Raw genomic sequence first — 27,155 nt, 5'->3', positions numbered from 1 at the left:
AATGAAGCAAAGCCTATGTAGGCCTACGAGAGAAGCATACACGTTTCTTGCTGCATATTTTATCATGGAGCTCGAGGGGGTAGAGATGCAGAGCCTCGGCTCCCAGCCTCTAACAGAGTGATTCATACACACATGCGGACGCACACATACGCACGCACACACTCCTGATGAGAGCATCAGGACAATATGCCTTTATAGTTTCTCTGGGTCTACATCATGACAGTGGACTCAGTCCACTCCCATCTGAAAATGATTAGTTGCCATAAAATGATACATACACCTGTAGGCTGGTTTTGCTGAGTGGCTCAATGGAGCAGACTGAAAGAACCCGTGGAACCAGACAGACAGGCAGGCAGAGAAGGACCCTCCTCACTGAGAACAGAGGTCTCAATATGGGTCAGTGAAACAGAGAAAGAGGGAGAGAGGGCCACGGCATGCCAGCACAGGAGGCCTGTCAAACACAGATAGGGAAACAAGTGTTTATCAGGAAACATGCCGACAGAGAGAATGAATGTTGTCAAGGAGAAGAATGTAGTACACAATGCTCTTTCAGAGTGTAAAGGAAATCACGACGATGATAAAGATGATGACGATGACAATAATGATCATGATGAAGAGGATGAGGCTAACTGCTCACTTAAGTACAATGACAGCTCTGTTGTATTGTCTATAAAGGGCAGTAGTGGTGAAGCCAACGAAACACAAACCAAGCCAGAGAATGGGGCGTTACTGATGTAAACTTTGTTTTCTGAGTAGAGTTACACCGTTTCACATCCCTCAGTGTTCTGAGGTGTTTCCCTGTGGTTGGGACTGAGCTGAGCACAAAGGAGTGCCCTGCAGTCACACATTACAGCTGGATCGAATTAAGGACAGCGATGTGTGTAATAAGGTAACTTGGCTGTCAACATTCGGACACCGTCTTTTGTGATTTTTCAATATCATTGGGTGCTTTATGGTTTCTCACCATTCTCACCATTCTTTGGTACGAATCACAAGGATCTTAAGAGTATAACCAAATGAGAGAGTGAGTTGACATACAGACTGTTTGGGAGTAGACCTAGGTCAGGTTAGCTGATCAACTACAGTATGCTCTGTCTGATGATGACTGATGAGTCAGGGCTGTGGCCCATTAAACTGATCCCAGATCTGTTTGTGTGTAAACCAGCTCCTCTGACCGTTGGTGTTATGCATGCCATTGTTGTCAGAATAGTTGGCTAAAGCAGGGCATGCAGATGGGACCAGGCTATTGAACTGCATACACACACAACACTAATGTTTTCAGTGCTCTGGAAACTCTAACCTCTAAGATTAGATTACACAATATGATTTGAAGGAATGGGAAGTCTGACGGACAAAAGGTCTTCCAAGGTTCACTCCCAATCAACTTGAGATGAGGCATCTTGTGAAATGTATAATGACTGAACTGACCAGGCTGTGCCAGTAACAGAGTCATGTGAATTTTCAAACTTCAGGCATGGAGCCCCATCCATGCCTGAAACTCCATGCCTATTCAGGATACTTGACCCTTCATCTTTGTAGCTCAGGGGAAGCTCATCAATCCGCCCACTTGATTGAAGTACAACTCCTTGTCCTCCTCAGAGTTCTGTAAAATCTCAATGCCCCAAGAAGAGTTACAGATGGAGCCACCACAGACCCAGCTACAATGCAAACCCTGGCCTCAGTGATCAAGCACACACACACACACACACACATTGTCCCAGTGCCCAAGAAAAACAAGGTGACATGCCCAAATGACTATCGCTCCATGGCACTCACCCCGGTAATCAGGAAGTGCATCGAGAGGCTGGTCATGGGCCACACCAAGGTCAGCATGCCAGGCACACTGGACCCACTCCAATTTGCCTACCGCTCCAACAGATCCACGGGAGATGCCATTTCCATTGCTATTCACACGACCCTTACACATTTGGACAAGATGAACACCCCATGTGAGAATGCTGTTCATTGACTATAATTCAGCATTCAGCGCTATTGTTCCCTCCAAGCTCAGAGCCCTGGGTCTGAACACCACCCTCTGCAACTGGATCCTGGACTTCCTGACAGGCACAGGCCGCAAGGATCGGCAACAACATAGGGGATTTTAGAAACACTAAAATAAGGGCTGTGTTTTGTGTACGCTTACTCTGGCGTGACATTTTGATAACTGTGTAAATCTCTCTAGGACGATATGACTTTTATAAATATATTTGACTGTATTTACCCCCCAAAAAAAAAAATGCTAATTATCTGCTAATGTGTCTAAAATAAATAACTACAAATTTCATGATGATCTGGACGAAACTTATGACTCGAGGCAAAGGTAAGAAATCTCTGGATTAACTATTGAATGTTAGCTAAATGTAGTATTGAATACATTGGGAAAATGTCTTTAAACGGACAATTCTGGGAACTGTCTTGTGAAAGTTTCAAATTGACAAAATACCTGTTAGCAAAAGTATCAGATAGAGATGACTTGAAGGTGCTTGCAAGGATTTATAGTTTTGCACTATGGCTGCTTTAATGCTAATTAGCATTTTAGAATCTGAGAGTAAATTGAGACGAATATATTGATCAAGGTCACCTTGTCTGAACGAGATTTCCATGGTTTTCAAAACGTCACCCCAGGGTAAGCCTTCACGAAACACAGCCCTTATTTGAATTTTCCCCTATGGGAAAAATGAATGGTGGAAAAACAATTGGAACCATTTCCCTGTTTGACTGCTTGGTTTTATGGGTATTATGACACCTCCACTGTGGGGCTCTATATGCATATGTTGGGTGTTCTGCAGTGACATCTAAAAATGTTGCTGTACATTGATGTCTTGAAAGGCTGTAAGAGATTCAGACTTGGGTAAGCCCCACAGCTGTGCTCGAACATGTGTTCATAGTACATATTCCGCAGTGACGTCTAAAATAATTTTAATGAATCAGCACCTTGGAGAGCGCTGTCCATTTCACCACCATCACTTTTCTTCTCATGCGTTGCGGTACCTCAGAGACCCCTGGACAACCTCCCCCTCAACGTCAGCAAACCAAAGGAACATGGTCCGATCCACATCAACAGGACTGCAAAAGAAAGAGTCAGAGTTTGAAGTTCCTCTGCGTCACCGAGGACTTGACATGGACCAACAAAACCAACACTCTTGTCTAATATAAGGGCGCAACAGCGTCTCTACTTCCTAAGGCGGCTGAAGAAATTCGGCATGCCGACTAGGGTGCTCTCAAAATACTGCTTAACATCGAGAGCGTCCTGACCGGATGCATCACGACCTGGTTTTGGGAATTGCTCCGTCCAGGACCACAAGACCCTCCAGCGGATGGTGAAGACGGCCCACTACATTACTGGGACCGTGCTCCCAACCCTCCAAGACATCTACTCAAAATGGTGCCAGAGGAAGGCCCGTAGCATCATCAAGGACACCACACACCCCGGCCATGAGCAGTTCACTCCCTTACTGTCGGGCAGACGGCAACGGATCATTAGGTCCTTCTGTAGCTCAGTTGGTAGAGCATGGCGCTTGTAGCGCTTGTAACGCCAGGGTAGTGGGTTTGATTCCCGGGACCACCCATATGTAGAATGTATGCACACATGACTGTAAGTCGCTTTGGATAAAAGCGTCCGCTAAATGGCATATATTATTATTATTATATATTATTAGGTCTGATACTAAAAGGCTCAGAGACAGTTTCTGTCTAGAGGCCATTAGACAGCTGAACACTCAAACTGGACTGGCCACCTGCACCTTAGCACACATGCACTCACTCAGTCACGTACACACACACACACACACACACACACACACACACACACACACACACACACACACACACACACACACACACACACACCCCACAGACCACACACACACACCCCACAGACACACACACACACACACACACACACTAGGGTTTGATATTTTCCCGGTATTTATAAATGTTCCATCCCAAGAATAGATCCCTTTTCTCCCAGGTAACCCAGTATTTCCCGCCAAAATCAGAAGTGTCATTCTAAAGCATATAAATATGTCTGGATTTGATTAGAGCTTTGACCAGCATGAAGATTCAAGCCTGATGCTACCTGAGCCTGACGAGCCATACATTAAAGATATTCTATGAGCCCTACTTCAAATAGATTTTATGATCCCAAGCCCAAAAAAGCCCAAATGATAGTGCCATTATCCAATAAATAGCCTATGATATACAGTAGGCTATATGCTACCTCACATAATGCATGACAGAAAAACATAAAAGCCCATAGATGCAGCCACGCTCTCTTGGGAAAAGAAACTAAACAAGCTCCAATAGGCTAATTTTGTGGACTATATTACTTTACTGTATTGTATTATACTGTATTATATGTACTGGAATTACACACCTCTTTAAACCATGAAGCTGGGAGAGAACTTGCGTTGCTGGTTCAGGACATGCTGCCTTCAAAGGTACAATTATAGGCTATGAATGTAATTTTAATAGGGACGTTTTAAAAATGGTATAATTAGTAGGGTGACATATACAGAACACTCCTACTCATTCAAGGGTTTTTCTTTATTTTTCCTATTTTCTACATTGTATAATAATAGCGAAGACCTCAAAACTATGCAATAACACATATGGAATCATGTAGTAACCAAAAAGGTGTTAAACATATCAAAATATATTTTATATTTGAAATTCTTTAAAGTAGCCACCCTTTGCACACTCTTGGCATTCTCTCAACCAGCTTCATGAGGCAGTCACCTGGAATGCATTTCAATGAACAGGTGTGCCTTGTTAAAATATGATTAGTGGAAATTCTTTCCTTCTTAACGCGATCAGTTGTGTTGTGACAAGGTAGGGATGGTATACAGAAGATAGCCCTATTTGGTAAAAGACTAATCTATGGGAAGAACAGCTCAAATAAGCAAAGATAAATGACAGTCCATCATTACTTTAAGAAATGAAGGTCAGTCAATGCAGAACATTTCAAGAACTTTGAAAGTTTCTTCAAGTGCAGTCGCAAAAACCATCAAGCACTATGATGGAACTGGCTCTCATGAGGACTGCCACAGGAAAGGAAGACCCAGAGTTACCTCTGCTGCAGAGGATATGTTCATTAGAGTTAACTGCACCTCAGATTGCAGCCCAAATGCATGCTTCACAGAGTTCAAATTAAGTAACAGAGACATCTCAACATCAACTGTTCAAAGGAGACTATGTGAATCATGCTTTCATGGTCAAATTGCTGCAAAGAAACCACTATTAAAGGACACCAATAATAAGAAGAGACTTGCTTGGGCCAAGAAACACAAGCAATGGACATTAGGCCGGTGGAAATCTGTCCTTTGGTCTGGTGAGTCCAAATTTGAGATTTTTGGTTCCATCCTCTGTGTCTTTGTGAGATGCAGAGCAGGGGAACGGATTATCTCCGCATGTGTGGTTCCCACCGTGAAGCATGGAGGAGGAGGTGTGATGGTGTGGGGGGTGCTTTTCTGGTGACACTGTCTGTGATTTATTTAGAATTCAAGGCACACTTAAGCAGCATGTCTACCACAGCAGTCTGCAGTGATACGCCATCCCATCTGGTTTGCGCTTAGTGGGACTATCATTTGTTTTTCAACAGGACAATGTGTCACGCCTGTTCCCACTCTTCCTTCATGGGCTCGAGGGTGCAAGGCTGCCCAGCACTACGTACTCCTGCCACCATCATTACGCACATCTGCTTCCCTCGTCACGCTCATTAGAAAATGATTGCACTCCCCTGGACTCAATCACCTGTCTCATTACCTCCCCTATATCTGTCTGTTCCCCAGCTCTGTTCCCTGCTTCAGCATTACAGTTTTTTTTTGTTACCCAGTTCTTACGCTTTTCCTTTCCTGTTCCATTTCTGTGCAAAATGAAATGTTCACTCTCCGTACCTGCTTCTCTACTCCAGCGTCGGTTCTTACACAATGACCCAAAATATGCCTCCTACATTATACAATACAATGTAGAAAATAGTACAAATAAAGAAAAACCCTTGAATGAGTAGGTGTGTCCAAGCTTTTGACTGGTACTGTACTTTCATAATATTTCCCCGTATCGTTCTCCTTTCTCTCTCGATTGTTGCTTTGTCCCTTCTTTGCTTTCAACAGTTAAATGAAATAAGTTGTGTTTTCCTTATCTTCATTGTTCTAATGACATGCTTGAATAAATCTAGAATAAAATGCGGAAGGCTTTCACTTCTCTTCAGTTAGGGTGAATGGTTAATGGATCTGATTAAATAACTGTGATAGCCTACCGACATTGTGTTTTTTCTCTTCTTTCACACTCCCAGTTAGTTCTATTGGCTGCTGTATTTAACATGGAGCAATCAAGAGCTTGCATCCCTCTACAAATATTATATTAGTATAACAAATGCTAAAGAAAAATGCCCAGCGAGCTATTCTAGTCTAGTTTTTTGTTGGGGGAGACTCCAAGAGCTAAGGAGCTTTTTTTAGGAAGCGAGTCCATGGGAGCGCAGGTGCAAATTGTGCAAAAGACAGAGGCTATAAGTTAGAAGCTTATGTATAACCCCATATCCGCAGGAAGTAGCTGCAGCACCCCCCCCCCCCTAAAAAAGGTAAGTAAAAAAATCTATATTAATAAAAGTAGTGCACTAGGCCTTTAATACTCCTGTATTAGGAGACCTATACAGCTATCGAGCAGCGTGGGAGAAATGTCCTGGTTTGGGAAATCTCTATAACCCGGTTCCCACTACTCAACCCTAACACGCACACACCCACATAACATTCATGCTACACACATATCGCAACTGCTGCTACCAGACTCTTTTATTATCATTGCTAAATACTGCACAATTTAAACACTTGCCCCCCAACGTCCCCGTCTCCAAAACAAATGTACATATTGGGCTATAAATTGTCTTCCTGTATTACATTTATGATAAAATGTTTATTCTGTTCTACTGCCATTGACTTTGTTCGTATTCCTTTCTTTTATTATTTGTCATTGTGGTAGCATTGTCGAGAAGGAACCTGCATGTAAGCATTTCGCTGGATGGTGTGCATCCCATATACAGGACTACTAAAAAAACGTGAAACTTGAAACACACATGCCCTTGCCATACCAGTGCTCTCCTCACACACAGAGCGATGGGAAGTGAGGGGGGAGTATAATGCAGCAACCAGGTCAGTTCCTCAAATGCCCACAGAACAGAAATAATTGATTATGTAACTTAATGAATGAAGAAAATTAGAGTTCGTATGAGACAGGGAGGGAGACAGAGATCAGAGGGAGATAGAGGGAGAGATCAGAGAGAGACAGAGGGAGAGATAGAGAGACCAGAGAGAGACATAGGGAGAGATAGAGATCAGAGACAGATAGATTAAATATAACTGTACCACAAGAGGGCAGTATATACTAGGCAGAAATAAAGATCATATAACATAGCCCTTCTTTTTTCCCTTCTCCACTCATTCACTCATTCAACTGCACAAATGAATACTAAAAGGCCTCCCGAGAGGCGCAGCAGTGCTTGAGGCATCACTACAGATCCCGCCTCGCTCTAGTGACTCCAGTGGCGGGCCTTTCCTAAGGTGTTTCCTCCGACGCCTTGGTGCGGCTGGTTTCTGGGTTAAGCAAGTAGCGTGTCAAGAAGCAGTGTTTCGGAGGACGCATGGCTCTCGACCTTTGCCTCTCCAGCGATGGGACAAGACTGTAACTACCAACTGTATATCACGAAATAGGGGTAAAAAACTAAATACAAAAAAAAAGTAACAGTAAAAGGTATGAAAGGGACATCTACAGGAAAAGGCTGAGTGAGGAACCTGTGAAAATATCATTGCATTGGAAAGAAAAAAAACAAGAAAAAGGTTCCGTCTTTGTCAGAGCTTGGGCAACTCTGATGGGGGTGGGGGCCACCAGAAACATGAATTCATCCTGAGGGGTTGCGTCGGCTCACGGTTCTACATGCAGTCAGAGCCAGCCCTAGCCTTTTGGGGCCTCTAAGTTCAGTTGTGTTGCTCCCCCCATTTTACAATTGTACACCTCATTTCCTGCAACTCTAATACATTTTGCCATTGGGTGGAGAAAAATGGTTGCAGTTTTTAATATGATATCTGAGTGAGAGTGACTAACAAAATCAATGGGGATGGTGACTAATTGAGTGAATCCCAGTGACTGACATCACAAGTGAAAAACTGCTGATGCACAACCACATTCCAAAATGGCACCTTGTGTATTCTACTATTCTAACTCTAAACAGTACGTTTTGGCAATGGATCTGCGGGCCTAGGAAAGGGGTGACCTACCAGTTGCTCATCCCTGGCTTATATTGTATATGTTAATGTGTTACTGCCATTCATCTTCAGGTGTGTATATCCCCCTCTACTGAAGGGGAACTCAGTTCAAATGTCTACAGGCTCCAAGGCCTATCGGGAAAGGGAAAGGAAAGGGGGATACCCAGTCAGTTGTACAACTGAATGCATTCAACTGAAACGTGTCTTCCACATTTAAACCAACCCCTCTGAATCAGAGAGGTGCAGAGGGCTGCCTTAATCGACATCCACGTCTTCAGAGTGACTGCAATGGCAGCACACACTCATTTGACCAAACCAAACCATGCATGTTGTTTGTTTCTTTGGTTTGAATTGAACAATAACAAGAACAAGAAGAACGACAAATACATGGATTCTAATATTTCGACTTGAATCAAACTCTGGACATTGGATTCGTTTGCATCAAGACTAACAGTTCACCTCTCTCCATTATGGCGGAAGGGTTAGGATGGAAATTGTATTGGGACAATTATATTGGACAATTTAGCCACCACAACCCCATGCATATGTCATACCAGGAGCACCATCTTGTGGTTAGATTTGAAAATGTACCGGAAAGTCACTCACATGCAAATTCTCTCTGACTTTGTCTTCTCAAAAGACAATGTCAACAATGTACTATACAGTAGGGCAAAAAAGTATTTAGTCAGCCACCAATTGTGCAAGTTTTCCCACTTAAAAAGATGAGAGAGGCCTGTAATTTTCATCATAGGTACACTTCAACTATGACAGACAAAATGAGAAAAAAAATCCAGAAAATCACATTGTAGGATTTTTAATGAATTTATTTGCAAATTATGGTGGAAAATAAGTATTTGTTCAATAACAAAGTTTATCTCAATACTTTGTTATCTGTCCTTTGTTGGCAATGACAGAGGTCAAACGTTTTCTGTAACTCTTCACAAGGTTTTCACACACTGTTGCTGGTATTTTGGCACATTCCTCCATGCAGATCTCCTCTAGAGCAGTGATGTTTTGGGGCTGTTGCTGCGCAACACGCACTTTCAACTCCCTCCAAAGATTTTCTATGGGGTTGAGATCTGGAGACTTGCTCGGCCACTCCAGGACCTTGAAATGCTTCATACGAAGCCACTCCTTCGTTGCCCGGACGGTGTGTTTGGGATCATTGTCATGCTGAAAAACCCAGCCACGTTTCATCTTCAATGCCCTTGCTGATGGAAGGAGGTTTTCACTCAAAATCTCACGATACATGTCCCCATTCATTCTTTCCTTTACACGGATCAGTCGTCCTGGTCCCTTTGCAGAAAAACAGCCCCAAAGCATGATGTTTCCACCCCCATGCTTAACAGTAGGTATGGTGTTCTTTGGATGCAACTCAGCATTCTTTGTCCTCCAAACACGACGAGTTGTGTTTTTACCAAAAAGTTATATTTTGGTTTGATCTGACCATATGACATTCTCCCAATCTTCTTCTGGATCATCCAAATGCTCTCTAGCAAACTTCAGACTGGCCTGGACATGTACTGGCTTAAGCAGGGGGACACGTCTGGCACTGCAGGATTTGAGTCCCTGGCGGCGTAGTGTGTTACTGATGGTAGGCTTTGTTACTTTGGTCCCAGCTCTCTGCAGGTAATTCACTCGGTCCCCCCGTGTGGTTCTGGGATTTTTTCTCACCGTTCTTGTGATCATTTTGACCCCATGGGGTGAGATCTTGCGTGGAGCCCCAGATAGAGGGAGATTATCAGTGGTATTGTATGTCTTCCATTTTCTAATAATTGCTCCCACAGTTGATTTCTTCAAACCAAGCTGCTTACCTATTGCAGATTCAGTCTTCCCAAATCAAATCAAATCAAATGTATTTATATAGCCCTTCGTACATCAGCTGATATCTCAACGTGCTGTACAGAAACCCAGCCTAAAACCCCAAACAGCAAGCAATGCAGGTGTAGAAGCACGGTGTCTAGGAAAAACTCCATAGAAAGGCCAAAACCTAGGAAGAAACCTCGAGAGGAACCAGGCTATGTGGGGTGGCCAGTCCTCTTCTGGCTGTGCCGGGTGGAGATTATAACAGAACATGGCCAAGATGTTCAAATGTTCATAAATGACCAGCATGGTCAAATAATAATAAGGCAGAACAGTTGAAACTGGAGCAGCAGCACAGCCAGGTGGACTGGGGACAGCAAGGAGTCATCATGTCAGGTAGTCCTGAGGCATGGTCCTAGGGCTCAGGTCCTCCGAGAGAGAGAAAGAAAGAGAGAAAGAGAGAATTAGAGAGAGCACACTTAAATTCACACAGGACACCGAATAGGATAGGAGAAGTAATCCAGATATAACAAACTGACCCTAGCCCCCCGACACATAAACTACTGCAGCATAAATACTGGAGGCTGAGACAGGAGGGGTCAGGAGACACTGTGGCCCCATCCGAGGACACCCCCGGACAGGGCCAAACAGGAAGGATATAACCCCACCCACTTTGCCAAAGTATAGCCCCCACACCACTAGAGGGATATCTTCAACCACCAACTTACCATCCTCAGACAAGGCTGAGTATAGCCCACAAAGATCTCCGCCACGGCACAACCCAAGGGGGGTGCGCCAACCCAGCCTGGTGCAGGTCTACAATTTTGTTTCTGGTGTCCTTTGACAGATCTTTGGTCTTGGCCATAGTGGAGTTTGGAGTGTGCCTGTTTGAGGTTGTGGACAGGTGTATTTTATACTGAAAACAAGTTCAAACAGGTGCTATTAATACGAGTGGAGTACAGAGGAGCCTCTTAAAGAAGTTACAGGTCTGTGAGAGCAAGAAATCTTGCTTGTTTGTAGGTGACCAAATGCTTATTTTCCAGCATAATTTGCAAATAAATTCATAAAAAATCCTACAATGTGATTTTCTGGATGTTCCCCTCATGTTGTCTGTCATAGTTGAAGTGTACCTATGATGAAAATTACAGGCCTCTCATTTTTTTAATTGGGAGAACTTGCACAATTGGTGGCTGACTAAATACTTTTTTGCCCCACTGTATATGAAATAATCCATTAACCCTCTGTAACAGGGGTGTCAAACTCATTCCATGGAGGGCCTAGTGTCTGTGGGTTTTTGATTTTTCCTGTCAATTAATACCTAGACAACCAGGTGAGGGGAGTTCTTTACTAATTACTGACCTTAGTTCATCAATCAAGTACAAGGGAGGAGCGAAAACCCGCAGACACTTGGCCCTCCGTGGAATGAGTTCGACATGTGCTCTTTAACATCATACAATGTAATTGTATTTCTGACCTCCCCACATCCACCTCCCATCCCCCATCAGCACCCTGTGCCTGTGGCCCTGGCACGTGTCCTCCCACATCACCGTCACCGCCGACCACTCCCCAGCCCCATGACTGTAATCCTATAGTAAGCCAGTATTACCAGGTCAGAGGTCATATGTCACAGAGTTCATTGTGCGAAAAGAGAGAAAATGAGGTGTGCTGCCAGTGCTATGGCCTCAATAGATTCAGAGGAATTTAGTCTATCACGATTCATGAAGTACAGCCCTTCTTCATTTCAAAATGAGTTTGTTGTTGTTTTACTATCATTTCATATCGTAGTAACTACATTCAATACTTGTACTGCATTCAAGACTCTGCATTCAAGCCCTGGCCATTTTGTCTAATGATTTATGGTTTATTATGGTTTCTCAGCTCTATGTGAACCCTCCAGCCTGTATGTCTACCTTATATTTGACCTCACAATAATGTACCGTAAGCTGCAGAGAGACCTTGCAATACCTCCCACCCTCTCCCAGCTTGCCCTTTCCATGCCTGAAAGAAGTATGTATTCATCAGTGTCTGAATCGCATTGTCGCGTTGGAGGCCTAGGAGGAAAAACATGTCTGTTCCCACAAACACGTTTGACACCCCGGACTATTGTGGTGTTGCTGCTAGTGAGTCTCTAAGCAACATTCAGTGTAGGATCTATTACGTAATAGTCCTCTCTCCTGTCACTGAGGTGTGAAATGGTCTGCATAGACAACTAGTCTGGCCAGAGCGGAGCGCTGCACAGATAACCAGTGTTCCCATCGAGCTGCGTACTGGAGATGACCGAAACAATGTGCTCTGAACCAGACAATAGAAAGTTACAATTGTTATAAGTTCTTTCTCAGACTGTCAGGTTCAGGAAGTCTCATTGATTTAGATTACTACACAGCTACAGTGCTTTGATAACTAGCCCAGTTTCATAACCGGAACCCCTGTGCGGTTGACTGTGACATGTGACACCTCTATTTTAAGGCGGCTTTGATTCAGTGCAGTGTAAAGGCAATCAAATCAGAATGAGTAAGGCATTCGGAAATACTGCTATAAATACAAAAGCATAAACTGTTTGTGATGCTCTGTCCAGTCCCAATCTCAGTCCCAACCCCATATGCAGCCCCAGCTCATCCCCTTTAAGATTCCCTTACCAATCTCCTTATCGATCACAATCCCCATCCACTGCCGAAACCCCATACCCCAGCCTAACCTAGCCCTAGTCCCATATGCTGCCCCAGCCGATCCTCTTAACAATCCGTATTTACTCCGGCCAAGCTCCTGCCCCCGGTCCCTGCCCCCGGTCCCAGACTGTTTGCTACAGAGGTTAAAACAGTACACGCTCTACAACCTCACACCCAGGTGTCTCATCCTCTCTTGCTCCAAGACCAACTTGGCTGGTGCAGACCATAACAAGTTATTCTTGATAGACAAACAGGCAGTGGTGGGTGCATCCTTATACACAGCTCTGCCCAGCTTTCTCCTCCCTCCTGATGGTCTGTGTAGGAAATGGGTCTAGTCTCCTCTGTATAGGATACCCAGTAGGTTGTTTTTACAGTACCTTCTTAGTCTGGTCTGATGAGGTGCGAAAGCCATTTCTCCCAAAGCCAAGGTGTCTTCGTTGGATCCAGAGTGTCGTCAGATCAAGGAGCTGTGGTTAAGACCTGATGTGAAGGGATGACCAGGTACCGTGTCGTCTGTCTTTTACCTTGTCGTTATGTCTATCTGTGGGTTTGGCTTGGCAGGCTGGGGATAAGGGATAGTGATTATCCAAATGGCAGTTCCGTGGCAGTTCTTCCATACAGTGCCAGCCATCTTTGTGGGCATCTTTGAGGCTGGCACTCAGCTGCCATAGCCAGCATTCTGACATGGCAACAACATTTAGCCAAGGAGGTTCATTTAAGGACATGGGGAAAGGGATTGAAAATAGTTTGTGAGAAGATTGTTAAGATGATACACATCTCTCTGTGAAACAAATAAATGTCTGTAGAAGTTCTAAATGACTGTAAGTTCTAAATGACTGTAAGTTCTAAATGACTGTATGTTCTAAATGACTATAAGTTCTAAATGACTGTAAGTTCTAAATGACTGTAAGTTCTAAATGACTGTAAGTTCTAAATGACTAAGTTCTAAATGACTGTAAGTTCTAAATGACTAAGTTCTAAATGACTGACTATAAGTTCTAAATGACTGTAAGTTCTAAATGACTGTAAGTTCTAAATGACTGACTATAAGTTCTAAATGACTGTAAGTTCTAAATGACTGACTGTAAGTTCTAAATGACTGTAAGTTCTAAATGACTGTAAGTTCTAAATGACTGACTGTAAGTTCTAAATGACTGTAAGTTCTAAATGACTGTAAGTTCTAAATGACTGACTGTAAGTTCTAAATGACTGTAAGTTCTAAATGACTGTAAGTTCTAAATGACTGACTGTAAGTTCTAAATGACTGTAAGTTCTAAATGACTGTAAGTTCTAAATGACTGACTATAAGTTCTAAATGACTGTAAGTTCTAAATGACTGACTGTAAGTTCTAAATGACTGTAAGTTCTAAATGACTAAGTTCTAAATGACTGTAAGTTCTAAATGACTATAAGTTCTAAATGACTGTATGTTCTAAATGACTGACTGTAAGTTCTAAATGACTGTAAGTTCTAAATGACTAAGTTCTAAATGACTGTAAGTTCTAAATGACTATAAGTTCTAAATGACTGTAAGTTCTAAATGACTGTATGTTCTAAATGACTATAAGTTCTAAATGACTGTAAGTTCTAAATGACTGTAAGTTCTAAATGACTGTATGTTCTAAATGACTATAAGTTCTAAATGACTGTAAGTTCTAAATGACTATAAGTTCTAAATGACTGTAAGTTCTAAATGACTGTAAGTTCTAAATGACTGTATGTTCTAAATGACTGTAAGTTCTAAATGACTGTAAGTTCTAAATGACTGTAAGTTCTAAATGACTGTAAGTTCTAAATGACTATAAGTTCTAAATGACTGTAAGTTCTAAATGACTGTAAGTTCTAAATGACTATAAGTTCTAAATGACTGTAAGTTCTAAATGACTATAAGTTCTAAATGACTGTAAGTTCTAAATGACTGTATGTTCTAAATGACTATAAGTTCTAAATGACTGTAAGTTCTAAATGACTGTAAGTTCTAAATGACTGTAAGTTCTAAATGACTGTAAGTTCTAAATGACTATAAGTTCTAAATGACTGTAAGTTCTAAATGACTGTAAGTTCTAAATGACTATAAGTTCTAAATGACTGTAAGTTCTAAATGACTGTATGTTCTAAATGACTATAAGTTCTAAATGACTGTAAGTTCTAAATGACTGTAAGTTCTAAATGACTGTATGTTCTAAATGACTGTAAGTTCTAAATAACTGTAAGTTCTAAATGACTGTAAGTTCTAAATGACTGTAAGTTCTAAATGACTGTAAGTTCTAAATGACTATAAGTTCTAAATGACTGTAAGTTCTAAATGACTGTAAGTTCTAAATGACTGTAAGTTCTAAATGACTGTATGTTCTAAATGACTGTAAGTTCTAAATGACTGTAAGTTCTAAATTACTGTAAGTTCTAAATGACTGTAAGTTCTAAATGACTATAAGTTCTAAATTACTGTAAGTTCTAAATGACTAAAACAAACAGCCATCTGTAAATCTGTACAGTAAACATGTTCTATACGCAGTACACTTCCTACTGACAGTTTGTTGTCTGTTTCTTTGCTAAATGTTTCTCCTCCACAGGAGAAAGGATGGGTTGGTACATCCAGAAGAGCAGGGGCTTTGTACTGCTGCTGTCCGTCCTCATCTCTCTCCTGGGTGTCATCAGCTCCACTACCCTCCTACCTCCAACAACCTCCAGCCCTTCTCTTACACTTACTGCCACCTCTCCTCTCACCCACACTTCCACATCCCCCCAGCCCCAACGTCAAACTTCCTTCACCACCTTAACCCTTCCTCTCTCTCAGTCCTCGCCCGCCCCTCTCCCCTACATCACCATCCCACTCCTCTCCAAAACCACTGTTCCTCCTCTTCCCAAAAGCTCCCATGCTACTCTACCTCATACCAACCGTACCAAACCCAAAACTCTCCGCCCTCGACTCCCTCATACTACACGCCTCCTCCAAAAACCCTCCCGCCCTCGTCTCCCCAAAACTTCCCTTCCTACTCCTCTCTATATGACCAGTCCCCTCCCCAGAACTTCCCATCTGCACCTCCCCAAAATCTCCCCCATTCATCTACTCAAAACCCCTCGCCCACTTCTCTCCAAAGCAATCATAATTCCTGTCTCTCAGTCCACGCCTGCTCCTCTCTCTTACACCACCTCCACCACCATACTTCCCCTCTCCACAAAAACTGTCCCTCCTTTCCCCAAAACTTCCCCTCCTCCCATCCTCAATACCTTGCCTCCCCTAAACCAAACCTACCGCCGTCGTCCCCCCAAAGCCTACCGCCCTCGTCTCCCCAAAACATCCCCTTCTCTTCTCCCCGACACAGCCAGTCCCCTACCAAAAACCTCCCTGACTCATCTCCCCAAAACCTCTCACCCTTGTCTCCCCAAAATCTCTCACCCTCGTTTCCCCAAAACTACCTTCCCTCTCCTTCCCAAAACCTCCCCTGCTCCTACTCCCTATATGACCATTCCGATACCCAAAACCTCTCCCAAAACCCCCAAAACTACCTTTCCTCATCTCCCCATAATTTCCCCCACTCGTCTTCCCAAAATATCCCACCTTCGTCTCCCCAAAATCACTGTGCCTCCTTTACCCAAAACCACTACCCCTTCTCTCTTTCAGTTCTCCCCTTCTCCTGTCCCCTACACTTCCTTCACAACCACGGTCCCTCCTCTTCCCGATACCTCCCATCACCTAACCAAAACATATCGCCTTCGTCTCCCCAAAATCTTCTCCTCTCATCGCCCGAAAACCTCTCGGCCTCGTCTCCCCAAAACTACAACTCCTCATCTCCCGAAAACCGCCCGCCCCCGTCCTCCCAAAACGACCATTCCTCCTCTCCCCCAAATCACTACCTCTCCTCTCCCTCAGTCCTCCCCCGGTCCTCCCCTCTATACTTCCTCCACCACCATCCCTCCCCTGTTCACAACCACCATCACACTCCCCCCCAAAACCTCCCCTCCTCCACCTCCTCATACTACCCCTCCCCTTCCCAAAACATCCCGCCCTCGTCTCCCCAAAACGTCCAACCCTCCCTTACTCAAAACCCCCCCTTCTCTTCCTCCTCCTCTCCCCCATACCACCAGTCCCTGCCCCAAAACTTCCCATCCACGTCCCAAAACTATCACTCCTCATTTCTTTCAGGTCTTCACCCCTCCTCTCTTCAGAACTACTGTTCCTTCTCTTCCCAAAACAACAATGGCTCCTCTTCCCTCTACCAAGCGTTCCTTACCCAAAAACTCCACTCCTAATCCGCCCAAAACCTCCCCCCATCCTCTCCCCCACACTGCCCCCCCTCTATTTGACCGTGAGCCCTTCATAGTGACCTGGAACATCCCAAAGCTGGTCTGTAACAGGTACAACATCTCCCTGGACACCTCCCCCTACAGAGGCGTGGCCACACCTGCCAAGGTAAGAAACAATACGCACATTCCTCTTGGATAGCTGGTAACGTGTTTGAAATTGAAGGATGTCCATAACAATGTTTGACACATCAAACCTGAAACAATCATATACTTCAATGTCCTAACAGGGATGTATTGCGAGAAGTACAAGACATAACTTTTTCCTAACAAAAACGTTACTGTGCTTCCTTCCTCCCTGTTTCTAGGTGCCAGGTCAGTTCCTGTCTCTGTTCTATACTGACCGACTGGGGCTCTACCCCCACGTGGACCTGCCTTCCAGGCAGCAATTCTACGGAGGCATCCCCCAGAGAGGAAGCCTTAGGGCCAGTCTGGCCAAGGCCCGGGCTGACATCAACTACTACATCCCCTCCAAGTACTGACCTAGAATCAGCTCCAAAACCCTAACCTTAATTATTAACCGTGTTGAGGTTGCCCTTAGGCACAGATCGATGTTTAGCTCACCATGTTGAAACACTAACCTTAACCATTAAGGGAGAGTTGGGGATACAAAACTGACCTGAGATCAGTGCATAATAAGTCTATAACTTTACTGCTCCACCACCTCCCTCCAGGACGGCCCGTGGCCTGGCTGTGATCGACTGGGAGGACTGGCGCCCCCTGTGGGCCAGGAACTGGGGATCCAAGTGGATCTACAGGACCCTATCAGTGACCCATGCCCGCCAGAGGGACCGCTCCCTCACAGCCTGGCGGGCCACGGCTGCGGCCAAGAAGCAGTTCCAGGCAGCAGCCCGCAGCTACATGGCAGAGACTCTGTCCTTGGGTAGCCGCCTCAGGCCCAACTACCAGTGGGGATTCTACCTGTTCCCCAACTGTTATAACCATGGATGGATGGAGCCGGGATACACAGGGAGATGTACCAAGGAGGTGATGGGGCAGAACGATGAGCTGCTCTGGCTGTGGGAGGCAAGTTCTGCACTCTACCCCTCTATATACCTGCAGGTAAGAATGTTTTTTGTTTGTTGGAAGTAGGGCAGGATATGACTAATTCATAATCTAACATCTACCCCCAGATGTGTTTTGGTTTTGCCATCTCCTATGTAGTTTGTCATGTTATACTAAAGTGCTTCCTAGTTTGTAGTGCTTCTTAGTTTGTAGGTAAGGTAAGGGAGACTAACTCGTATGGGGTTGTTGTGCCTCCTTTAGGCGTCTCTAGGGGACAGGCATAGCGCCGCCCTCTTGGTGAGAAACCGAGTCCAAGAGGCGCTGAGGGTGGCTGCCCTGCCCGCCCGGCCCACCACCGCACCCGTCTACGTGTACACACGACCCGTATTCATCGACCAGAACAGACGCTTCCTCAGCCAGGTGAGAAATGACACATGAAACAGGGTGATGGTGGGGTTCTGAGGTCAGAGGAATGTTGTCATGAGGTGCAGTTACCTCTGTCATAACCCCTACCACCGTAATAATAACCCTTCTCTGCTTTAACTGTGTAATGTTCTCCAGGGGGACCTGGTCAGCACCATCGGGGAGAGTGCTGCCGTGGGGGCCTCAGGAGCCGTGCTGTGGGGGGCCAGTGCCGACTACGATGACAAGGTTAGGTGATACTCTAGCCCTGTTCATACCTGGTTGTGACATTTGTCCACATTCTGATTGTGCCCACATTTTCATGCAGGTGTACGTAGACAATCAAAAGATGCATTGTGATCAGATCTTGCTCAGCACCTCCGGAGGTGGTCAGGCACACATTGTGTCTGGATATCTTACAAGTGTACATGGATCTGGACAGTGAAACCATTTAAATCATCCTTATGCTGCCTTCTAAAATATTTGACAGGTGGCACCATTAACTTATGGCATTAATATGCATCTTAAAACAAATAAATATGCATACAGGGTGGGACAAGGAAATCTGGTCACAATGTGGACACAATGGACGGATTTGAGTCACACATTAATACCAAAGCCTCACATAGTTCTGAAAATGTGGGCAAAATCAGAATGTAGACAATATCAGGACAAAGGACGCATGCTAGAGCCAGGTATAAACAGGGCTTCTGACACACATACACACTCAAGGTGATACTCCCTACTCACACTGAAAGCCAATGCCACTGACATTTGTAGGGTGCCATTTGAGACACGGAACATTGTTTTAAGCAACAAAACTAGACGAAAACAGGAAAAAGTATTCTCACCATGAATAGAATATTACGTTAAACCCCAGCACACATGAATCCACTTGACTTCCTTTGGTGTATTGATCCTTCCCTCCACCCTCCCTTCCCACGGGCGTCCTGTGAGCCTCACTAGGTGTACCTCACCACTACGGGTGGACATGAAGAGTTTTCATTTCCTCCGACTTTCTCCCCACAGGCGTCCTGTCAGGCTCTTTCCTCGTACCTCACCACCACGCTCAACCCCTACGTCGCCAACGTGACAGCCGCCGCCCAGCTCTGCGGTGACTTCCTGTGCCAGGGGAACGGGCGCTGCGTCCGGAAGCACTACGAGTCGGACCACTACCTCCACCTGTCCTCAGGGAACTTCCGTATCCTCCGGGCCAGGGGCACGTACATGGTCCTGGGGACGCCCAGTCTGGCTGACCTGACTCTCTTCTCCAGGAGGTTCACCTGTCAATGCTATGCAGGACGGACATGTTCCCCCAAGCTGCCCATACACCTGTCTAAAGCACTGGTGTTTAGACTGAAGCATCAGGGTCTGTCCGACAAGACTAAGACACTGAATAAAGTGATCGCTGATATGGAACAGTCAACCATTAAAGAGAACTTGAAAAAACACTGAAACACCGATGGATGGACCATGAGTGTTGACCTGTGTAACTGGACTGTGTCCTATGTAACATACGCAAGGTGGCCCAAGTCTCTTGTTTGACTTTCATAATAATACTGTAATAATTATCAGAGGTAAGCGATGTGCGGCAGGGTAGCCTTGTGGTTAGAGCGTTGGACTAGGAACCGAAAGGTTGCAAGTTCAAATCCCTGAGCTGACAAAGTACAAATCTGCCGTTCTGCCCCTGAACAAGGCAGTTAACCCACTGAAAGTAAGAATTTGTTCTTAACTGACTTGCCTACTTAAATAAAGGTAATAATGTCTCATGCAGATGTTGGCTTCGGGTGATATGTTGATTGAAAGATTGCGGATAAGGACAAACTACAGAGAATGCCATGCAGTACTGTAAAACCTGGGTAAATCGCTGTTTTCTCTGTGACTTAATAAGGTTCACGCTGCAGTAATGATGAAGCTCCACACTTATTTACCGGTCTACTGATGTCATTCAGCAGGAAATAGATATGTTGCGACTGGAACAAAGAAACAAAGAAGAGAAGAGAAGAGAAGAGTTTCTTGCAAGAAGAGATGGTTAATCTGCGACAACATTTCTTCAGTAGTTATTTGTATATGATTTGAGTGCATATGTAAATAAAAACACGACTCTCTGTCTCTGTGAGTATTTACAGTGTCATTGGTTGACCATTGCACTACTGACCCTCACGGTGTTGATGTTGTGAAGACAGGCACCTATTACAGCTGTTATTGTAAATATTTTATTCAGTGACATTGACAAGAGGTACTAATAGTTTCTTCTCCACACATTGCGAAAGACTGTAATGAAAGTTAAATGCCAATAGTGTAATATGAGATGTTCCTTGCCCTGCCCTGATAATAATAAACCTTGAGTGTGTGTGTGGATGTCTCCTGCCTTGCTTTGGAGTTTCTTGAAACTCGAGGGGGTAGACCACGGTAGAGCCCAAAGCCTTATTAAGCATTAAAGTAGATTACTGCAGATATTTGGAATTTAAGCGTTAGCCTGCTTTACTCTGTAAAGAATGACCTTGAATTTTAGCCAGACTTCTGGAGTTAGGCCTATTAAGAGTTTGAGCGTGTGCGAGTGTTATAACTGGAAACGGAGAAGTGATACCTCAGAGAACCAGTGAAGCAGTAAGCAGCAACACTAAATACTGTGTTAGTATCATTGTTTTACTGTTGTAACAAATAGAGGAAGTCTGCAGGGAGATAATGAGTCCAGAAGGAGAAGTGAATGATGGGAGTCATCCGGCCAATTAGATAAGCCAATGCTGTCCCTAGATGTTTATGGCCAATCAGATAGGCTGATGGTGCTGTGTCACTGGGTATCAGATATATGAGAACATAAATAACAGGTCCCTACGTGTACAATACAGCTCTTCTTACCTTACCCCTCCAACCTCGCTGAATGGCCTCCTTGACAACTTTCCATGGGTAGCCTAGTCTAAACACACACACACGCACGCACGCATGCACACACACACGTACATGTACACACACACACGTACACACGTACACACACACAACACACACACACAACAAACAGTGCAGAGGTGGAAAAAACAGATTCATCATCTCTGCCTCTCATGCAGACTCAATCTGACACCAGGCACAGATAAGAGTCATTTAGTATCTCTTGATCCACTCACAGAGCAGTGTTGACTTTATATATTTGAGGTGCGGTTTCCTGTAAAGGTCAGGGATTTAGTTTTTTATGACATTGCGCAGATTTCCAAGGAAGCTGATCTGAGAGAAACACAGACAACCTGCAAATACAAACAATTTAGTGAGAGCACAAAGTCAATCAAGACAACATGAACATGAACTGGGCAAACCTTGTCGGTTCAACATGGAATTCTTTAAGATTGAAGTAATGTACAGTATACAGGCTACACTATTTCCATCCAGTGATTGATTAAATTAAATTCCACCATGGGCATACTATAGCAAGAATACTTTCGGGCTCTCTTCATTTATAGCCTAAAATAAACATGGTTTTACTTCCTCATTGTGAGCCATGTAGTACATGATTGTAGTGTATTATTAAATACAGTTGATCAACGATTTCCAAACCTCACATTTAAAAATAAACCTTATATAGTTAAGATAACAACTTCACCAGGGACAGGAGATCCTCCCCGACCACATAACCAGGAAAGAAACTCCTGGTCCTATTCACCATGTGTATCCTTCTTTTGCATCGCTCACAACAAAAGCCCACCATTTTGAAACGACAAAACCAAAAGGAAAATAATTGTGTCATATCAGTCCGTCCAGTGTGAGTCTCTAGACGACTGGAAGGTATGGTGTTGTTCGCGCAGGCCAGGGAAACTCCCACGGCATGAACCATTCCGTCCATATTCATAACAATCGGACAAAAATCAACATGTGTAAAAGTTGTAATATTTGAATGACATTATGTTATAAGATATTTCTCCCTGCACTAGTATTACTCATCAATATTACCAGCGTTCAGTGACCCCCAACCTTCGTTTCACGGGATCCCCAGGACTGATGAAGGCAGGCGGTAAAATGCATTCGAAACACGCTAGAGAATCATGACAATCAGTAAAAAGAGCAAAAACGATACGTTTCTAAACGTACTTTCCAAAGAGTATAAGGTTGGAACAGGTTGCTAATGAAGTCACAGTGCCAGGTATCCACACATACTGTATGTGTTTGGCCCCTCAGAGAGAACATGAGACTTGACCGTTTGGTACAATGGCAAACGAGGAAATAAAACAGGCAGAACGATATATGCCAAAGAGCTCTATGCATGGAGGTTGATCCCAGACCTGGATTCAAATACTATTCTGAAATCATTTCAAATACTTTATCTAGGCTTGATTGAGCTTTCCTGGCGTGGAACCAATAGAATAGCCGCAAAAATTCAAACCCCAAAACCCGTCCATCTCGCACTCCAGGCAGGTTAAAACAAACAGTGAAAGTGCCTGAAAGATTTCAAGTAGTATTTGAAACCAGGTCTGCTGACTCCCGATATTGCCCACTCCAGATCAACCTATAGAGTGTAAACCATAAAAAGCTGACTCGTGCTCCGCTGCTTTATAAATGTTAGGTAAACAAGCCTGGGTCTGGGATGCCCCTACGTAAAGATGGGAGAAATATAAAGCTGATCATCAGGGTCTGTCTGATTGGCACACATTGCCTGTTTACATGACCCAGATTAAGCCTATAGTTGTAGCCCCTAAAGCACTATCAATTCCCCATTGAGCTTGATTTTGCGTTTGGCCAGGACAAGGGGGAAACTGGCCCACAGTGTAGTTCAGTTTGTCTTTAGTCCAGTTGTCTGTAGGTTTGCTCAGAAAGGCACTCCAACACAGTAAGGTTAAGGTTTGGTTCAGAAAAAGATTCACAGTGAAATGAATTCGGTCCACCACCTGTTCTATTCGGTTCGATTACATCTCACGCTACATACATTTTGAACTTTTTAGAAGCTATTTTATTTCCAAATGTCATGCATTGTTTTAAGGTAATATGATTTAAGCAATTAAGTGATCATGAATGCAGCCATGCAGAAATGAGTTCAAAGCTTGCTCTGGGATTGAAGAGACCAACCTCGTCAAATGGTGCCACCATGCATATGGCTGACTTTGTCAATATAGTTTAGGAATTAATTCACAGCTCTAAAATGAGCAAGCAAGTGAAGTGTAAAATGTGAAATATTATTGTTTCATCTACATCAAAGTTCGAAATGTCAGTTGTCATCACAGCAGAAGGCATGTCTGTGTGTCATCACATGCCAGGCAAGGCATGTCTGTGCTTTTAGGCTACCTGTCACAAATTGATAGGCTATTTGTTAGAATCACTGATAAAATATGCTTTCTAAACAGCCACATCAATTCCACATTTCCACAAGGGAAATACACATTATTTAAGTCTGAGTACAACATTGATGGTCTTAAATGTCCTCTTCTTTCTTTGTATTGGTATCAACAGTCCCTAAATCAAATTGACCTAGGCCTATAATATCGTTTTTTACCCCCTGGACACATGGCAGACGTTGATGCCAGCGCCCTGCCCTGGGTGGCTTCACTCCTCGTCTTTGGCACACACCACCACGCGCAGCAGAACGCTGGACAGAATATCCTGGTAGAGACTGATGCAGACCCATCCAGGCAGGTAGAGGAGCGTGATCAGGCCCATGAAGTTGAATGGATAGTGGGAATAGTCCCATGAGCATGCATCGTACTGCCGCAGCGCCAGCCCCCAACAGAACTCCCAGGTGTAGATGAAGCAGATATAGATGGGGAGCCGCCTCCAGGTGCTCCAGCCCCGTCTAAAGTACAAATGCAGGTAGAGTTTCTCTACCACGAAGCTGCAGCTTCCGTACATCAGGAAGGACCACAGGGACGTGTGGCCGCTCATGGTCCGGTCCGATTTCTCCACGAGGTTGAATATCGAGGTAAAAAAGATCTCGTCCAAAAAGCCGTGCATTCCAAAGAAGAGGAATCGCACAACATCGGGCAGACCGTTATTAGGCAGCGGCTCCAGGGTGCGCTTTTCCGCCGGTGTAGACATGGTCCGTTTCCCGGGGCAGTGGTAGCGCAGCCGCTCAAGCCCCTTGTGGAAAACTTGGGTGAAGTACAGTGCCAGTAGGTAGTGAACGACGAGTTGAGTGGCAGAGACTATTCTAACGTGCTCGGTCAGCGTGTTTATATTCCCAATCAGGATCTGCAACCCAATGTACACAGAGGGATAGAAAACAAGGTGAAAAACTACTGTGCGTCCTTGAAAGCACTTCTTTTGCGAATATATTTTTTCCAGCAAGAAATGGGTCACCGAGTGCATGATGCAGAGGTACGGGGAGGAAAAGCCGAACAGTTTGGGGTCCCTGTCAGCCAAAAGCCCCTGTGCCGACGAAAGAAGGATATCCAAAGTGATACCGTGCATCCCATAGAAATAAAGCCGCAACCATTGTGGTAGCTCTGTCATTGATTCGCCAGCATCCCCTAACTCGCTGGAAGGATCTCTCTGCCCGGGCTTCCTCGCTGCTCTCAGACTGCCACTTGCCTGTCCTGCCCGGCTCCGCGGGCTCCCTCTCCGACAGCTGGCCATGGCTGATCACTCTCTCTCCTCGGAGAGAATCAGAGAGCAGCTCTTGTTCTTTATTCCTGGCACATTCTGTAGTTTTAACCGAGCTGCTTCTCCAATAGAAATCCCAGATCCAGCTTGTAGGTAATGTCATATTCCTTGCTAGATACAACTTTGAGGTTTCAAGCAAGGAATATGACACTGTTATTAAAGCTATACATAGAGGGATAAAATCTTTACTTCAGAATAATGCATATTTTGGAATAACTCACTTTGTACGCGATATTTAGGTGAATCGCATAGGTTTACTGGATAATAAATGTAACAATCGTTTATTAAGGGATATTTTCCACATGAAGTCTATTCCCTTCTGTGATATTTTTTTTGGGCTTCATCGTTTGATGTAAACTGGCGCCGTGCTTGGCTCATTGCACACACAAATTTATGGTGGCCAATAAAGTAAAGGAGATGTCCTTTAAGATTATCCATAGATTATATCCTTGTAATAGCTTGATTTCTAAATATATACCTGATGTTACCAGTGAATGCAGTTTTTGTGAACTACAAACCGAATCTATTGAACACTTATTCTGTTATTGTTTACATAGTGAAGTGTTCTGGACTGATGTAAAACTATATATTGGCAACAAAATGCATAATACCATTGCAATATCTAAGTTGGACATATTATTTTACTACACTGATTCCACAATTGAACGTGAGTATATCAAAAAGCTCTTTCTTTTATTAGGAACATTTTTCATACATAAAATCAAAATCTATGAAGAAAAAGCCCCATTTCTTTTTTTTCTAAAATCTGTTTTGGAAAACTATTTAGAATCATTAAAACGTATACAAAACCAAATGTCTTAAACATGTATTCGTTACATGTCTGTATTTGAATTAATATAATGTGGATTTGTAATAAAAAAAAGAAGAAGATATATTCCTTATTTCTTTGTGGAATCGCTCTGGCTGTTCTGTTTTTGTGTGTGTTTTGCATGTCACTGTTTAATAAAAAATAAAATAAATGAAATAATGGCTAGCTAAACTCATGCGCAAAAAAATGTAATCGGGTCAAGTGGTCATTTCGCGCCGAACTGCGCATGTGCAAATCGAAGCCGCCCCTTCGATGTAAAGTTTTTGATAAAAATTAAGACGTGTCAGTTTGTCACTTTCACAAGGTTGGAGTAATGACATGTTCAACTACTTAAGATATTGGCTTGAATCTAGGTTGTGCCTTTAGATATATTTAGAAAATGAACAACTAAAGAGACATTTTCACTTCTCTCATTGACTTCTCAAACCCCAAACAACAACCTAACCATTCATTATAAAACATATATTAGACCAAATAAGTCTCATGTAGAAAATGACCAATTACATTTTCTGTTGACCAAATTTCACACTCTCTCGTTGACCGCCATACAAACATTTCTCACTTATTTTCATGGGCACATTTTGGGCGGAGTAAACCCTCTCCCATCGCCTCTTCTCTCTCTTCAGCAAGAAGATTGAGCGCCGCGGAGGGGGCGTGACAGGAAAAAACGCTACTAAACTGTACAGTAGCGAGTAGTGACCTAACATCCCGCTGGTTTAACGGTCACGTGGCCATCTGAGATGTCAAACACACATCTGTCATCGATATATAATGGCCTGCTAGCCTATAGGCCATATTATGAATTGATCATTTGAATACTGTTTGGCTCCAGAATGGCGCAGTGGTCTTTGGCACAGCATCTCAGTGTAAAAGTCCCATAGGGCGGTGCACAATTGGCCCAGCATCGTCTGAGTTTGGCCGGGGTAGGCCGTCATTGTAAATAAGAATTAGTTCTTAACTGTCTTGCCTCGTTAAATAAAGGTAAAAAAAAAATAAAAAACATAATTGAGCAATGTAATCTCAGTAGCCCTAGGTCTGTAGGCCTGGCATAATGACTTAACTAATATACACTACTGTACATCTTTCTTTAGCCTAGTGTACCACTATACAAATCCTGACCTAGAAAGATGGAATATCCTAGGCTACTGCAGTTTGGTCCCAGACAGTATTTTGGGATGGTATCGTGTGCAGGATCTCTCAGTTTCCTAGGTAACTATGTTTCCCACAAGCCTCTGCTCCACGATTTATGTTAACTCACTCAGTGTGTTCAAATGTCTCTCTCTGGGACCTATAGCCTGCTATTACTGAGGT

At 43.8% G+C, this 27,155-nt stretch overlaps 2 protein-coding genes across 2 annotated transcripts; one reads left to right on the top strand and one right to left on the bottom strand.

Moving 5' to 3' along the window:
• The first annotated feature begins 16,925 nt into the window (after positions 1-16,925).
• Positions 16,926-20,608, top strand: LOC118365945 (hyaluronidase PH-20-like). Its single transcript, XM_035748240.2, has 6 exons — positions 16,926-17,138; positions 17,338-17,504; positions 17,704-18,091; positions 18,296-18,454; positions 18,596-18,685; positions 19,466-20,608. Exons 1-6 carry the CDS (start codon positions 16,926-16,928, stop codon positions 19,889-19,891), a joined length of 1,443 nt encoding a protein of 480 aa, XP_035604133.1. The 3' UTR covers positions 19,892-20,608.
• tmem229a (transmembrane protein 229A) lies at positions 20,601-26,044 on the bottom strand. Its single transcript, XM_035748742.2, has one exon. The coding sequence runs from the start codon at positions 24,986-24,988 to the stop codon at positions 23,963-23,965; it is 1,026 nt and encodes a 341-aa protein (XP_035604635.1). The 5' UTR covers positions 24,989-26,044; the 3' UTR covers positions 20,601-23,962.
• Between the last annotated feature and the right edge of the window lie 1,111 nt (positions 26,045-27,155).

Source organism: Oncorhynchus keta, chromosome 33 (genome assembly GCF_023373465.1).
Source record: "Oncorhynchus keta strain PuntledgeMale-10-30-2019 chromosome 33, Oket_V2, whole genome shotgun sequence".
NCBI lineage: Eukaryota > Metazoa > Chordata > Actinopteri > Salmoniformes > Salmonidae > Oncorhynchus > Oncorhynchus keta.
This window is presented reverse-complemented; position numbering and strand designations above follow the sequence as displayed.